Source organism: Rhipicephalus sanguineus, chromosome 9 (genome assembly GCF_013339695.2).
Source record: "Rhipicephalus sanguineus isolate Rsan-2018 chromosome 9, BIME_Rsan_1.4, whole genome shotgun sequence".
NCBI classification, from domain to species: domain Eukaryota; kingdom Metazoa; phylum Arthropoda; class Arachnida; order Ixodida; family Ixodidae; genus Rhipicephalus; species Rhipicephalus sanguineus.
Window position 1 is genome coordinate 80,469,601 of NC_051184.2, and position 14,475 is coordinate 80,484,075.

Genomic DNA, 14,475 nt, shown 5'->3' on the forward strand with positions numbered 1-14,475 from the left:
ATTTGACTGTTGCACTCCCATACATCTTACTTGGTGAACAACACTGCTGTTGAATGGAACATAATTTCCCGGTTCCTCCAGGTTCCATTTAATGATATTCTTCTGTATATTTGGTTGGAATCAACCCAATTAACACACATGCAATTAACCTCCCTATTGATTCTAACGTTTGCCACCTGCTCCGCTTTTGTTCATGCATCTTTCTATTCGCTTTACTATTTTACTTTCTTTTGTTATAGATAACAGTGATGCTGTAATTGCCTTTGCATGAGCTGTTACTATTCTTATGTTTCTTATGTTTGAGAGGTCTTGTTTCAGCACTGTATTCAGGGACCTCTTTTTGTATACATACCGTACATAATATTCCAACATGTAAATATTTACATGTTCAAGTGAGAAATACTGCTTCCTCTCGTACAAGACATGCCTGCTATAGTACAGCACTCGACTATGTAGGCCTGCTTGATCTAATGGGCCTTTTTCAGGAGGGTAGTCTGCGCATGTGCGGCGGCGGTGACGACACGCGCGCCATGTTTTTTGAGGGTCACAGCGTGGCGACAGGAGCGGACTGAGCGCCACCTGGCGTGGAAGATCTGCAAATTTTCCCGAAAAATACCAGGCCTCCGAGAATATCTACCGGCACACGGTGGGCAACTTCGGAGGCCATGGACCCTCTGTTTCGATTTCAGCGATCTCCACTAGAGGCTCTTCAGACCTGAAAAAGGCCCATTGTGGGTGTGAAGCATGTGTTTCTCACATTTTCGAAATGATGTGAATGTTTTCCACCTGCTCTAAAATATGGTGTGATGCAGGTTAATAAGCGGCGGGTGGACTTCAGTGGTGCCGGAGTCATAGCTTTTTTTATTTAAGCACCATCTCCAGCATAAAGCAATGCCTTCTACTCTGCTATTCAAACACAACCCCCTCTGCTGGAGCAAAGTTGGAGCAGAATTTCTAACTGCCGAATGCAGCTTGAACGTTTTGTTGAATGCTCACTCACAAGCTGGTGGTTTCAGCATCGCTGTCTGTGTCTGGTTCGTCGCACATACTAGAACTTGTTGCCGGGAACCTTGAAGGCTGGGTGAATGAATGACAACAATGACTGGGAGAAGCAGTACGCACAACAAGAGGTGGGACTTTTGTACACGTAGTTTTATTCCACCATATCTTCTTGCTCGTCTGTGCAAATTTTCCGTCGCTTGGCGTGTGACGCCATGCGTTCTTCCAGGCTTCCTGAAGAAAAGCAAAAGCAGGCGTGAACTTTCCTATAGGTCCTCTTTTGAGTTGCATTTATCATAAATGTACAAAGTTACAGACTGTCTGATAACTACACAGTGGAATCTTGTCAACACAACTTCCATGAAAACCGGGAAATACAATAGTCTCTCAGTAAATGGAAATCTCTTAAACGTAACTACTATAGAACAACCAACTTTCACATCATGATTAGTTTTTAACTTGAATTGTGCACTCCTGTTCATCTCTCAGTAAACAGAACTCTTAGAAGGAACACATTTTTCTGGTCCCTTCAGGTTCTAACAAGAGTCTACTGTAAAACGTAATGCTGAAACAAGCTCCAAGTAGTATCCAGATGCAGTCCAATCTACAATCATTATTCAAGACCAGTGAAACTTTTTTTTTGTAATAACCGGGTTGCATTGCACGGGAGAAAAAAATTGGGAGGGTGGAGAGGGATGCTGGCAGAGGTGCTGCTGTTCATACTAGTGGCAACGTTACTCTTCGGCCACAATACTTAACTGAGAAAAATCAATTGAAACTGAAGCAATTTCAACACATGGAACAGCACATCTGTCACTAGGATGCTTGTGCAACGTAACATGCAATGGTTTGAGCATAATATAAGATTGGCTAAGAGGTTAGTGCTAACATTTAGCAAACAGCTGCTAGTGTATCTCTAGCATTGTCGCTGGTTTATGACTGAAGCAAGAACAGGAAACTTCGAGAAAGCATTTTCTAAGCAGAGCATAAAATAGCCATGCTTAAACGATGGCGTTCCAGACATGGCAAGCAGACTCAACCCCGTCGGAAAAGCATAAGGTAAAAGATACTTTTATTGAGCTGAGCGTGGAACCACCCTGCCTTCAGTTCAGAACGTCCCCACATCTCGTGCTCTCACGCTCTTCTTTTTTCTCAATTCCTTGACCCAGCCCAAACGTGCAAATGAACAACAGTCGACTTAGGTGCGGCGCTGTGGCGGGGCTTTTCTCTGTGTTGTGTATCGCATTTTCTCGCACATAACCCATGAAACACAGAAAATTCGCAACTAAACTCTGGGTGCCAGTTCTGTGTGCAAAGTGGCTTTATGTCAATGCTGCACAGCAATGCAAAGAAAGTTGCTTTGCAGCAATAGGCGGGGATCTTTCTTTTCTCTAAGATTTCTGCACGTTTTAGGTTTGCGGGTAATTTATGCAGGAGCAGGTTATAAATGAGGAAATATGGTACCTGTCTCCCCTTTGTCTCATGTTTCCAGTTCTGCCTGTTTAATTTGCATTAGGTATGACCTAACTAGCCCAGCTGAATACTATTCTCGCTGTATTCAGACATTCTAGTACAATTTGGAAGGGAACCACAATCCACAGGCACACAATGACATGAAAAGTAAACAAAAACGCACCGCACAGTGGCCTTTCGAGGAGTGGCTTGTGGCTCCGAGCAACGCGAGCCAGCAGACAGCGCGGCTGACTCCGAACATCGGGCAGGGTGGCCAGCATGCTCTCCATCAGCGCACTCCTGCGTGGCAGTGAAACGGGAGATACAATAAAGACGCATAGACTCTTGAACAACGTAATTCTCTCAGATCCTCTGGACACGACTACAATACGACGTGGAGGACACAGACAATGTTAGTTCCATAGATATGCTTCATGCTACGTATCACAGAAAAGCCCACTGATGGCTATGCCACAAGTGCAAAGTTAATGCTGAAGTTGCGTTACGTCTGAGGTTGGATGGTAGAACCACACAATAATGGCACAAATTGTCGCAATGACAATTGCTGCAGTAATAATAATCATGGTTGAGGTTTTACGTCCCGAAACCACGATACGATTGCGAGGGGCACCGTAGTGGAGGGCTCCGGAAATTTTGACCACCTGGGGTTCTTTAACGGACTCTAGCATTTTGCCTCTATCGCAACGCAGCCACTGCGACTGGGATTCAGTCTCGCGATCTTCAGTTCAGCAGTCGAGCACCATGACCACTAGACCACCGCGACAAGTAGCTGCAGCGAATGCAGCAAGTTAGTTTGGCAATCGTAATGTACCTCTCAAAAATATGTATTCAATACCGGTGTCGCACGGGCATTTTTGATCACTCTAGATTGTATTTCTTAACCCTTTGTGCGACAGTGGGACACGTACGTCCCACATTTCCATCTGCAGAAAAAACTTCTTGCACATTACCCAACGCAATTAGCGCAACACTAAGGCACTCATATCTTACTCAAATCTTTATAATTTCGAGCAAAAATTTTTTACCATGCTTTCGAAGGGCCGAAGTAGTGTTACAATGGCGGTGAATTTTGATCAATTTGTTACGATTGCTTCTGAATTTTCCTGTTCTTCAGACAGAAAGAACCTACCAACAAAAATGCCGGATAATTTCCTCTTTTTATGGTTTTTCTGAGACGCGATATTAGCTTCCAGTCATCGCGTGTTTTTGTAAATTTGCGCTATAACTTGACCGATAAATGCATCAAAACAGAATCGCCTACCAAATTGCAACGTTCATCACTCAGTGTAATTGTGGATAATGGTATGTGGAAATATTTTTCCCGATATCATATACCTCTTGAATAGTGGACGCATATGCGGGGACAACCGCTGTACCCGACAATTTCGACAGCCAAAGAACCAAAGAAAAGGCAGGCAAATGAACAAAAAAAGGCTGGTGCATGTGGTGAAGTGAGCTTTACAGGGACACACCACAGTGCTATGAAGGCTCACAAGAGGCGCAAGTGCAGGTGGTGTTCTTACTGCTGGAAATGAGGTGCGGACAAGGGTCCTCTGCACAAGTTCACAAGTGCTACTCTGTGCCCCTTGCTCCGGCCGTTTCATCCCAAATAACCGTCGATTCAATTTCGAGACGGTGCCTTCATGAGACAGTGGGACAGTGTTTTCCCACTTTTTGAAAACACTCTCATGAGTCAGTGGTACATATATGTCCCACTTTTTTTTCAGTAAACTACTGGCTTGATTTTGATCAAATTTGTTTCATACTATTTATCTGTAGTTTATATCAATATACCACAGGCGGGTTTTATGCCATCGTGTCAAAAATATAGGCAAACCTACAAAGGGTTAACCGCGATCATGATCAACATTCGTTTCTCAGACAAAGAGCTTGAGTTTTTCAAAAGTCGCGTGCATGGCCAGTGACGGCAATGCAGTTTTTGAAGGCCTTGCGAATTCTTTGCTTTATTGCCACTTGTATTTTTTTCCTTGTTCCTTCGTTAATTTGTGTCTTTTCTGATAGCTCTTCCAATGCCTTAATAGCAAAGTTGTAGTTGGTAGTATGCACTTTGACCCTGTCTCGTCAGTATCCACGTTTAACCTCTGCACCGTATGCTTCCAACGACCTACTTGATTCTGGCTTGCGTCCAAAGTGCCTGCAGATGCGTGGCAACAGCCTCTGCCTCGGCGCTGCTCTGCTGCCACTCCAGTCCTTCGAACTGGCAGTCGTACAACACCAGGGGCAGCTCTGCACATCACACAAACATAAGCTTTGATGTTGCAGAGCATGTGCCATATCACTATGCTCACTTTGAAACCCCAACATTCTGATTTAACCAGAAACTTGCTAAAAGGCCCGCAGCCATACTCCGTTTCATACATCAGGTGCAACACTATGGAAGCAATGCAAGAAGTTTGGTCAGCAAAATGTGTAACTCTGTGCGTCTCACGCTTGGATTTCGTTGAAAACGCTCGTGCGAGCCGAGCACAAGCCTTCACATGAGGCATCAAGACAGGCTGCAAATGAAACGCCATAACATAAAAACAAAGAGATGCTAAGCGATCCAGAACAACGAATTGAAACCATATAAATGACAGGGTTTGTTTATTTCTAAGGCACAAAAGCATCTTCTTTTATTACTCAGCCTAAAAACGAAAAAAAGAAAGTCACTAACGGCACCGGCAGTGAACAATGCTCCTGGGTGGGGTAAAGCCCCTAAAGAGTCGCGCACGCCTCATCGCCTTTGTGGAAGGGGGAGAGTGGGAGGTAGCAGGACAGCAAAATGTGCACCCTGCATCCACCGTGGTGACTTTGATGTGACGGCTTGCGCTGGTGTGCAGCCACCGTGCACTGTAAAGTCCTCCAAAAGTACAGCCAACTGTTGAAAAATATGTGAAATAAACTTTGTTTATCGTAACATTTGCATCATACAAGTAGAATTTCTATGTTTTCGTCATTTTTTTTCTATTTCTGTTCAGTATCCATTTAACGTCTAGCCAAAGCGCACGAGTGTTCTAGTATTCTGGTCACACCAGAATGCAGCTGCACCATAATCTCTGTAGCAAGGGAGTAGCAGCACCAGAATGTAACTGCTTCAAACCAGGGTGTCGGAACGAAATGTTTTAGCTTCATTTCACCGCAAAAAGTTCCGTTCCGTTTCTGTTCCGGAACGAAAAAAAAAATGTTCCGTAACAGTTTCTTTTGTATGCAAAAATTTGAAGTTAAGGTAATCATAAAAAAACATTGGATTTGTGATGCAGTTACTTGCCCTCCTTTTTAGAAAGTGGGACAAGGGCGAAACACGTTGTTCAGAGGAGCGGAAGTAACTGTACCACGAATTCCTACCAACCAGCACAAACCAGTATTAATTTCAAAGTCGTAGTATTTATTTTCTCAAAAGACAAACATGAATTTGTTTAGTGGGCTCAATGCTTTGTGTCAAGGGAGTGAGCACAATCTCAGAAGCAGCACATCATTGAGAGTACTCTCTGATGTGCGAGACCGCAGTTCTGATAAAAAGATCGCCAGGCCTGCGCGGAACACGCATCACAGTCACAGCGAAAGCTGGAAGAGCGGATTTTGCAGAGCCCGTTGTAGAGTCTCTTGGGGCAACTAATACAAGTACACATGCAATGTACAGAGTCGTCCACATTTAAGCTGAACACCTCATTAGTATTCAAGACCTCATTGAAGCTGTTGTTTAATACATAATTCGGAAAATCATTACTGTGTTTGTCGACACCATGATTAGACGTTCTATAACGGGCATTGCACTCATGAAGTATAAGAAACGTTCTAGTTTTACTGGTTTGAATACTAATGAGGTGTTCAGCTTAGCTGTGGCCGACCCTGTACACACTACGCCATAAATCATCGCAATTTTTCTGAAGTAACAAAGTTCCCGCTAGGTCATTTTTCGTCATTCTTCGGAGAATCGTGGTACCCGCTACACATCTGTAAGGCATTATGTGCACTTCGTGCTGTGGCTGGTGATGATGAAGAATTATGGCTGAACAATTTGCAGTGGGTGGGAAGCAGTGTTGCGGAATGGGCGCCTCCATTCCATTCCAATTCCATTCCGGGGAATTGGAACTTGCCGCAATTCCATTCCTTTCAATTCCTCGGAATGAAAAAACTTAGCCCATTCGGACACTGGGAATAGTCGGGCAGCTCAATTCCATTCCTCCAATTCTTCAACGTGGGAAAGGCATCTTGATAGTTTTAACAAGTTAAGAATGAACGCCCCATAGAGCTGATGTCATCAGATGCATTAAGAACTGCAAAAGTACGCAAAACACATTACCAAGGTCGAGGGATAGTAGCTTGGTGACATATCTCGTGCAGTACAACCACCCTACTAATTACCATAGGGGCAGTTCTCCCGCTACCTATAGTATTTGCATGGTCAGCATGTTCGAACGAATGGTGGTGTTTTATTATTGTTTAAGCTTAAATTTGCTAATGATAAAATGACGACATAGCGTATTTTTTGCTCACAAACGTAGTATTCAAGGAGGCTAAGCAGTTTTGCCACGCGTCTGGAGCGGTCGGGGATATGGAGAAAACTAAGATTTGGTTAATGGGGAACAAAACCCTGTAGATCTGCTGGTATTAGTTGGAACAGTGCACCGCCTGGGCACCTTGTGCCTCTGCATCGAATACGGAACACTGGGCCGCACTGCCCGTCAGCACTCACGCTTGTCAAGCGCCTCGCAAGCATGGATGGGGTGAGGAGAACTTTCTGTGCTAGCCTGTGCGCAGGTATGCAGTGTCTTCCTTGTCGCAAAAGTTATTTACGTGTGTGAGGTACTAAACTGCTCGTGAGATAAAGATCAGGCTGTGCATAGAGTATTCGCCACTTTCGTGTGGGGGTATCAATGGGAACCAGCGCGCAGGGGTAATTTGTTTCTCCCTTCGATATCTGCTGGGATAATGCATTTGTTTGTACACTAACTTATGCATCGGTTTGTAGCAGGCGCGTTGCTCATAAATGTACCGTGCTTGTAATCAGCCAAGCCATTTTAGCAATGCTGCTTTATTGTTAATTTTGAGGCTCTGACTTACTAATGTTTAAAGTTTCAAAAACAGCACGTAGACCAAAACGTGCTCTATTTTCGGAAAAAGACGTAATTCCATTCCCATTCCATTCCTTCAAGCGTTGTCCCCATTTCGTTCCCGGGGTCGCGAAAATGTGGAATGATTCCGGAGTCATTCCAATTCTGGTGGGACAACTCCGCAACACTGGCAGCAAGCATTAAACTACGCACTCTTTGCGCTATTAGCATTGTGCGATGACTGGTTGTTATTTTACTCTTCTGCCACGTTATATTACATATGTTAACACTATAGTGTACTAGATTAGGGGTAGTGGTCCGAGGAGGGCCGCTGGCAAGGCGCGCGTCGGAAGCAGAATATCCAGAAAAAACTCGTGGCCGCGAGGTGGCGCCACAGAGCCTTTCACCTGGGATCTGCCGCCGCCGTGTTCGCTTGTAGGCTGTCGCCGCTGTCACTTCAGTCTTTCTTCTGTGTTTTGTCGCTGCATTTTTAAATTCAGTTCGATGCTTTTATCACTGGCCAATGAAAGGACATGACGAAGCCTCGTCGGAAGAACTACTGCTTCGCCCCCGGTTGCAGAACTGGGTACAGCGGCGTGAAGAACGCGCCGAAGTTGTCGTTGTTTGGTGTCCCCGAGGACGACGAAAGGCGTGGTGTTTGGCAGCGGAACCTTCACCGTGCTGATAAGCCTCTGGAACTATCTGACGCTGTGTGTGAACTCCATTTTGAAGAAAAGTACATACTCCGGGACTATGTTCATGTCATTGGTGGCAGAGAAGTAAGAATACCGCGTGGAAAGCACACTTTCTCTGCTCAAGTACCTCACCAAGTCTGTCGGCTATAGGTACCTGATGACCTCAAGGCTCAGCACTGACCCTCTGGAAAACTTTTTTGGCATTGTTCGCCAATCTAGTGGGTGCAACGCCCATCCCTCTCCAGAACAATTTCTTGTGACTATAAACTTGCTTTCTTTTTACAACTTAGCAAGGAGTGTGAATGGAGCGAATGCAAATCCGGATGTGATAAGTGCTCTCATGAGTGTTAATGACAAAGAAAATGTGCCCGTGAAGCCCAAAAGAATTGATGAGATGCTTTCGGAGGGTAGGCTCGATGAAGCCGAAGTATCTCTGGAGAAAGCTAAAGGTAGCTCGCAACATTTCTCCTTTGTTGTTGAAGAGAGTGATGAAAGGTTGATATATTATGTTGCCGGATACGTGGCTAGAAAATGTGTGCTTCAGCTGAAATGTACATTGTGCAAGGATCACCTACTTGTGGAATCTGTAAAAGCTGCTGCTGAGAGCCTTCCTTCTAGCTACACTGAGCACTGTGACTGGGGTGGGTTGTTGTACCCCTCCGGAGAGCTGCACAACTTCATCACCTGTCTAGAGAATATTTTCACTGAATGCTTTAGCTTGAGCGAATTGCACGCGAACAGTGTTTGTGATGTTCTCTCGCAAGTGAAGGCAAACTTTTTACCCAGGAACTCTGTAGGCTGCGTTGAGCATGGTAAAGAAGTGAGTGAGAAAATTGTGTCATTCTATATTCTCACGCGCCTCCATTTCCTAGTAAAAGGCATCAACAGCTCCAATGCCACAAAAAGGCAAAGGGCAAAACACCTGAAACTGAGCAGGAGTACATAGGTTCATTTCTCCTGAGATGTTTGGTTCAGGACCCTTAAATCATTGAATTTTTGTGTATATGTATGTAAATAAACTGCTTTCTGTCAAACCACGCTTATATTGTCACAAAGAGTGCGCGCGCATTACGTGCGTTTTTAATGGAAGTTTCGATCATCCAGCTACGGACCACGGGAGCGCCTGCCGAACTCGTTTTGTTTTGTTGTTTAATAGACACTGTCTAAGCCGTTTATTTGCAAGCAGTTTGCTTTCGAGAGCATTACTCTAACGGAATTCGCCAGAGAAATGCTCTCGACAGCAGACGGCTCGCGAACAAATGGCGTAGACAGCGATTTCGGCACGCGCTCCCATGGTCCGTATACTTTTGCTCACGGGTGTACTTAACAGATTAATTAGAATTTGCGTTCTTGTGAAACGAAAAAAAAAAGGAAGCGATTCTGTTCATTTCCCCGTCTTTCTCATCTTTTCTGTTAGAGAACACGCTGTTTCTCAGGCGTGCGAAAGAATTCATCCGACGCGAATGCGCGCAGAAATGCCCAGGTGGAAGGCGCAGTGGCGCCACCTGTGTATGTCTGGGAGAAACGCTTCACCGCGGGGCCGCTCCTTGGACCACTACCCCTAATCTAGTACACTATAGTTAACACGATTCACTGCCCGACATGACGCCTGTATAGAGTGTTTTTCCGAAGCAGTTACAAGCACCAGCGTGGCACTGTGGTTGAAGACTCGACTGCCACGCAGAGGGCGCGGGTTAAACTCCCATCCGATCCTAGAAATTTGTTTCTCATTTAATTTTTTCTTATATCGCGCGATAGTGGTCACGGACACTGGCGGCGGCGGACAACTATGGCGCCAAAATCAGCTGTTGTGGTCTCATAACAGCTTTAACTGTAACAAGCTTCAGCGCCGAAAACACCCTCTTCACTTTGGCCTGCGCGACAGGCGCACAAAAGCCCACTTGCGTTAATATAAATATCTCTGGTTGCCACTGTTTTCGTTTTTCGCACGATTTGAACGTATATTTGCTTTGGAATTCCTGCCTGAGGTACGCACTAATACTGTATTCAGAGATATGCTCACATTGCATGTGGTTAGTTGTTCCGGATTGCGAAGTTTTCTCATGAACCGAAAAACGATTGAAAAAATTTCGGTTTCGCTCCGGAACGAAATAATCGATAAAGTTTCGGTTACGTTTTCGTTCCGGTCAAAAATATCGTTTTTTTTATTCTTCGTTTTCGGTTTTCGTTCCGTTCCGACACTCTGCTCCAAACTTTGTAACAGAATGCCGTATCCACAGGGCCACTGTAGTGGTTAAGTGACAAGCCTATGTTTACTGGGCTTACCTGATGCCATGGCATACTGTGGCTTGCGAGGGTTTTTGGCAACGTCCAACAGCTCCGATATGACCTACGGGGAGAGATGCTCCAGATGAAAAACATGGACAACATGAAATTTTTTACTCTTCTGCACGTCAAGCGCCGCTTTGTCTGCAATGATGGATGCACAAGAGGTCTCGTTGGGCACTTTCATCAAAATACCGTATTTACTCTGTTGCAAAGTGAAAGTTTACTTTCCATATTTGATTGCTTGAAGTCAACCCTTGCTTCTGAATAGAACACTAGCAAAAGAGAATGCTGCAATGCACCCCAGTTCGAGCAGAAATCTCCATTTTCAGCAGTTCCGTTACGCATGTTGGCAACATGGCAATGTGCACACGCATCCGAATTCGAATCCATCACAATTCACCAGTCAAAATGTTTTTCTTCGTTAAGATTGTTTGGGCGTTCCTGCAGAACATGCTGGTCATGCTAATGGTTTCATTGGTGTGCAGTGGTGATTATGATGAGGAATTTGTGTTCACTTGTTTTCACAAACTGATTCATCAGAGGTCCTTTATTATGAAATGGGGAGACAGAGGTTCTCCATGGGGATAGACAGGGTGCTGCCAAACTACAATTTCACAGCATGCACTGTGCCAAGTACAATGCCTGCTTCAAACGGTAAGCCATTTTGATGGCAGAGGAGCTCACAAGCTGCAATAACACACCAGATCGTGACATACATCATAGACAGCATGTATGCATGTCTTAGACCAACGTAAAACCTTTCATGTACGTCATCACAACCACTGCCAGTTGAGTGGCGTTTAGTGTTCCTGCCTGAAGACACATCTTGCCATTATGGATGAGAGTTCGTCCACATGGGGTGAACAGGTTACAAGCAATGCATTGGGGATACTGGGGTGTGGTGCCCCATAACCAGCTGTTTAGGTTTACAGCTGGTTACGGGGCATAAATACATAGCTGCAACACATTGTAGACATTCTTCGTCACTACATGAGGATATGTCGTGCAATGCTCATCTGTTAATGTTATAACTTGGTGCATACAAAGTCGTTAACCCCACGATATTAACATATACTTCATTAAGATGTAAAACTGTATTAAGGTGTAAAACTGCAAAGCTGGTAAGCATCAATTTTTATATGTAAAGTGCAAGCAGACCAAGACAGCAGAAGACAGCACAGGCACTTACCGACAACTGGAAAGTCATTATTACAAAAACAACGTATTGTTTGTTATGCATGCTGCGTGTCTCTACATAGCATTCGTCCATGTGCCTTCTGTGCGCTGAGCGTTCCCCACTCAACATGAGACCAAGCGTTCCTCGCTCACCAACACTCGCTCTTTCTTATGTGCTATTTCCTGAAACTGATTGGCTAGGAAATGCACAAAAAGCGTGTTTCCTCTGAATAAAGGGGACTTGTCTTCTGGCCTTCGTGTTGGTCGTGCATTCTGCGACTACCGGCGGTCATTCTGCTGTGAGAGAAAGGGGAGTGAGGAGTGCGCGTGTGTTGGATGCGGGTCTCGGAGGCTGTGTGTGGTTGATGGCAGAGGAACAAGATGGCGCGAGTGTCGGGTGAGCAGCGAGGGGGCGCGCGGGAATACGGGAGGAGGGAGATAGGGTACGAGACGGAGGTCGGACATGTTGGACATGTGGCGCGGGGAATAAAGTGTGTGTAGTGAACGTGGTTGTGGATCGTCAAGTATATCGTCGAACCTGACAAGTGGGGGCTCGTCCGGGATCGGCATGACAACAGAGATGGACATGGTGAATGTGCCGGAGGAGCTGCTTCAACATCTGCTGGGGCATAGGCAGAGAGTACGGGGGGGCTGGAGGGCTTGGGCCCCCCCCGGACTGCCTCATGGGGGGGCAGAGCCCCCCCTGGCGCCGGCCCAAGGTATTTTTTAAGAGCTTGGCTTAGGTCCCCGGGTCGTCCTGTCTGGCAGCTATTTCACAGGAGGCTGTTTATGCCCACTTCTTTTTCATTTCAGCCATTTAAAGTTTGGCACATGGGCCAGTGACAAGTCAAACATTCAATGGAAAAGTGCCCCTCAAGCGGATTTTTACGTGCACAATATGTTGTGCTGATGAACTGAAGCGACGACTTAAGCTATGACAAAAAATTCACCGGCGATTACGATACTGCCTAATTCGCTAAGCGCAGCCTCGTGTTCGGGCAACGCCAGCTGTGTTGAAGTTTTGACTATCCGCAGTTGTAGCAATGTAACATTCGTTACATATTGCCACAGAAACTGGCAGCGCTCGAGTGCTACGCACACTATATACTCTGTGCATTGCAGCTGTCGCGAACCAAGTGAAACGCCCTCAGCCCCGTTACGACAAGCGAAGCCAGCCGCAGTGCACGTGCCAGCCCTGCATGCGCACGAGCGATAGAGGAAGAAAGCGAGGTTAGAGGTCAGTATGATATCGACAGACTCCGCGTTTGCTCTGTTTCATCCTCGTTCGCACTATCGGTTACGCCGCCGACGCCAACGGCGATGCCGTTCAACGCAGGAACGGACGCCTAAGACCTGCGCTCTAATTGTCTTGAACCCCGTAGTGAATGGTTTTGAGGACACAAAAATGATACTGAGAATACAAAGCAATCGCGACAGTCAGTCAGTGAACGCTTTCGCACAAACTTACTCGCCAATAAAAAAAAACAGGTAATTTCTTGGTTGCCTACATATTGGTACTCTTCGACATGCCTGCTTATAAAAGTGCCGAGAAAAGATTGTGCGCAGTTTTGATTTATCAGTAAAGGGTTTTACTAAAAGTTCGGCCACCAATGAGCAACTCCATTACTCATCCAGATTCATAACCGAAGCTTCGCACAAGGTGTAGTGGTAGCAAATGGTATTTGCTACCATCTCAGAATTACTTTCGGCCATCTTGAATTGAACTCACTAGCATATAATTAAAGCTTCCCGTGATAGCGTTAGCCTACTCTCTCCTGTGTGGCGCATGTTTTAACAAAGTAGAGCCTAACCCCACGCATTGCATGAATCGATTTTACGCGGCGCAGTCAACGAGTCAACGAAAAAGGTCGCCTACGCGACCTTTTTCGCTTCGAGCCAAGAGTTACGAGGTGGATCGATGTCTTTGTGTACATTGAAAAATAAATCTAGGGTCTTCCACTTACAGATTTTCATCATGATATCGCGGGCACCTAAGAGGCTAAAGTTACATTAAATCAGTGGCGTAAATCCCGGGGGGGTCAGGGGGGTCCTGACCCCCCCTGTGTTTAGACTGGGGGGGACCCCCTATGCAATGGTCCCCCCCTGAGATTTTGCATTCGGACATCTTCCATCTTGACTTGCTTGAAGTTTATGTTCACACGTGCCATTCAAAATCGCCTCAGAGTTCCAGCTCTCAGATACAACGAAATAAATAAGCACAATTCAACAACTTACGATAATATTTTTACGACATCATCCCTGCGATGTTCAAAGTCTGCAACCACATCCATAGCGCCAATCGCGAAAGCCGCTGCCATGCAGCGGCCGTTTATCCACGTGGTGACGTATCATTGCGCCTTCTAACTCGCTGAGAGCAACGAGATTCGTGAAGACATTTCTTCAGCACCGAGTCTGGGGCGAGAGAAATTGAGTAAAAGATATTCGGCCTTTGCTTGCAAATATCGCCACAAATGAGTCATCTTTTCACACCCAACTGAAACTGCACGCATTTTTCAGTACCCTTGTTCATTCCGTCGCCCCCATATGTATACTTCCGGAGCCCCTGGCTGCGCGCGCGTTCTTGACGAACTTCTGGGCCCGATCCACCCGATCGTTCAAACTACAGTGTTCTAGAAGTGTTCGCAGCGTCACCTTAGAGTCACTTAGAGTCAGAGGTAGCATATGCAGTAACTCTACGTCACCTGAAACTTTCCGGCGGGTTGCAGGGCGCGGCTAGCTCGCGTTGCTGTTTTGCGCGCAAGAAAAGTCTGAATTACGGTGCGCAACAC

The 14,475-nt window shown here is 45.8% G+C and overlaps 1 protein-coding gene across 3 annotated transcripts in view; it reads right to left on the bottom strand.

Annotated features, from left to right (window-relative positions):
- Positions 1 to 1,138: 1,138 nt before the first annotated feature.
- LOC119405612 (tRNA pseudouridine(38/39) synthase) overlaps positions 1,139 to 14,475 on the bottom strand; it is a 34,677-nt gene continuing 21,340 nt past the window's right edge. For all 3 annotated transcript variants that reach the window (XM_049419264.1, XM_037672444.2, XM_049419263.1), the window contains exons 9-12: positions 10,508 to 10,571; positions 4,602 to 4,719; positions 2,636 to 2,751; positions 1,139 to 1,233 (exon numbers count right to left, since the gene is read on the bottom strand). In XM_049419264.1, coding sequence (XP_049275221.1) covers positions 1,154 to 1,233; positions 2,636 to 2,751; positions 4,602 to 4,719; positions 10,508 to 10,571 — 378 coding nt within the window. In that variant the 3' untranslated portion in view covers positions 1,139 to 1,153. The remainder of the gene's footprint in view (positions 1,234 to 2,635; positions 2,752 to 4,601; positions 4,720 to 10,507; positions 10,572 to 14,475) is intronic.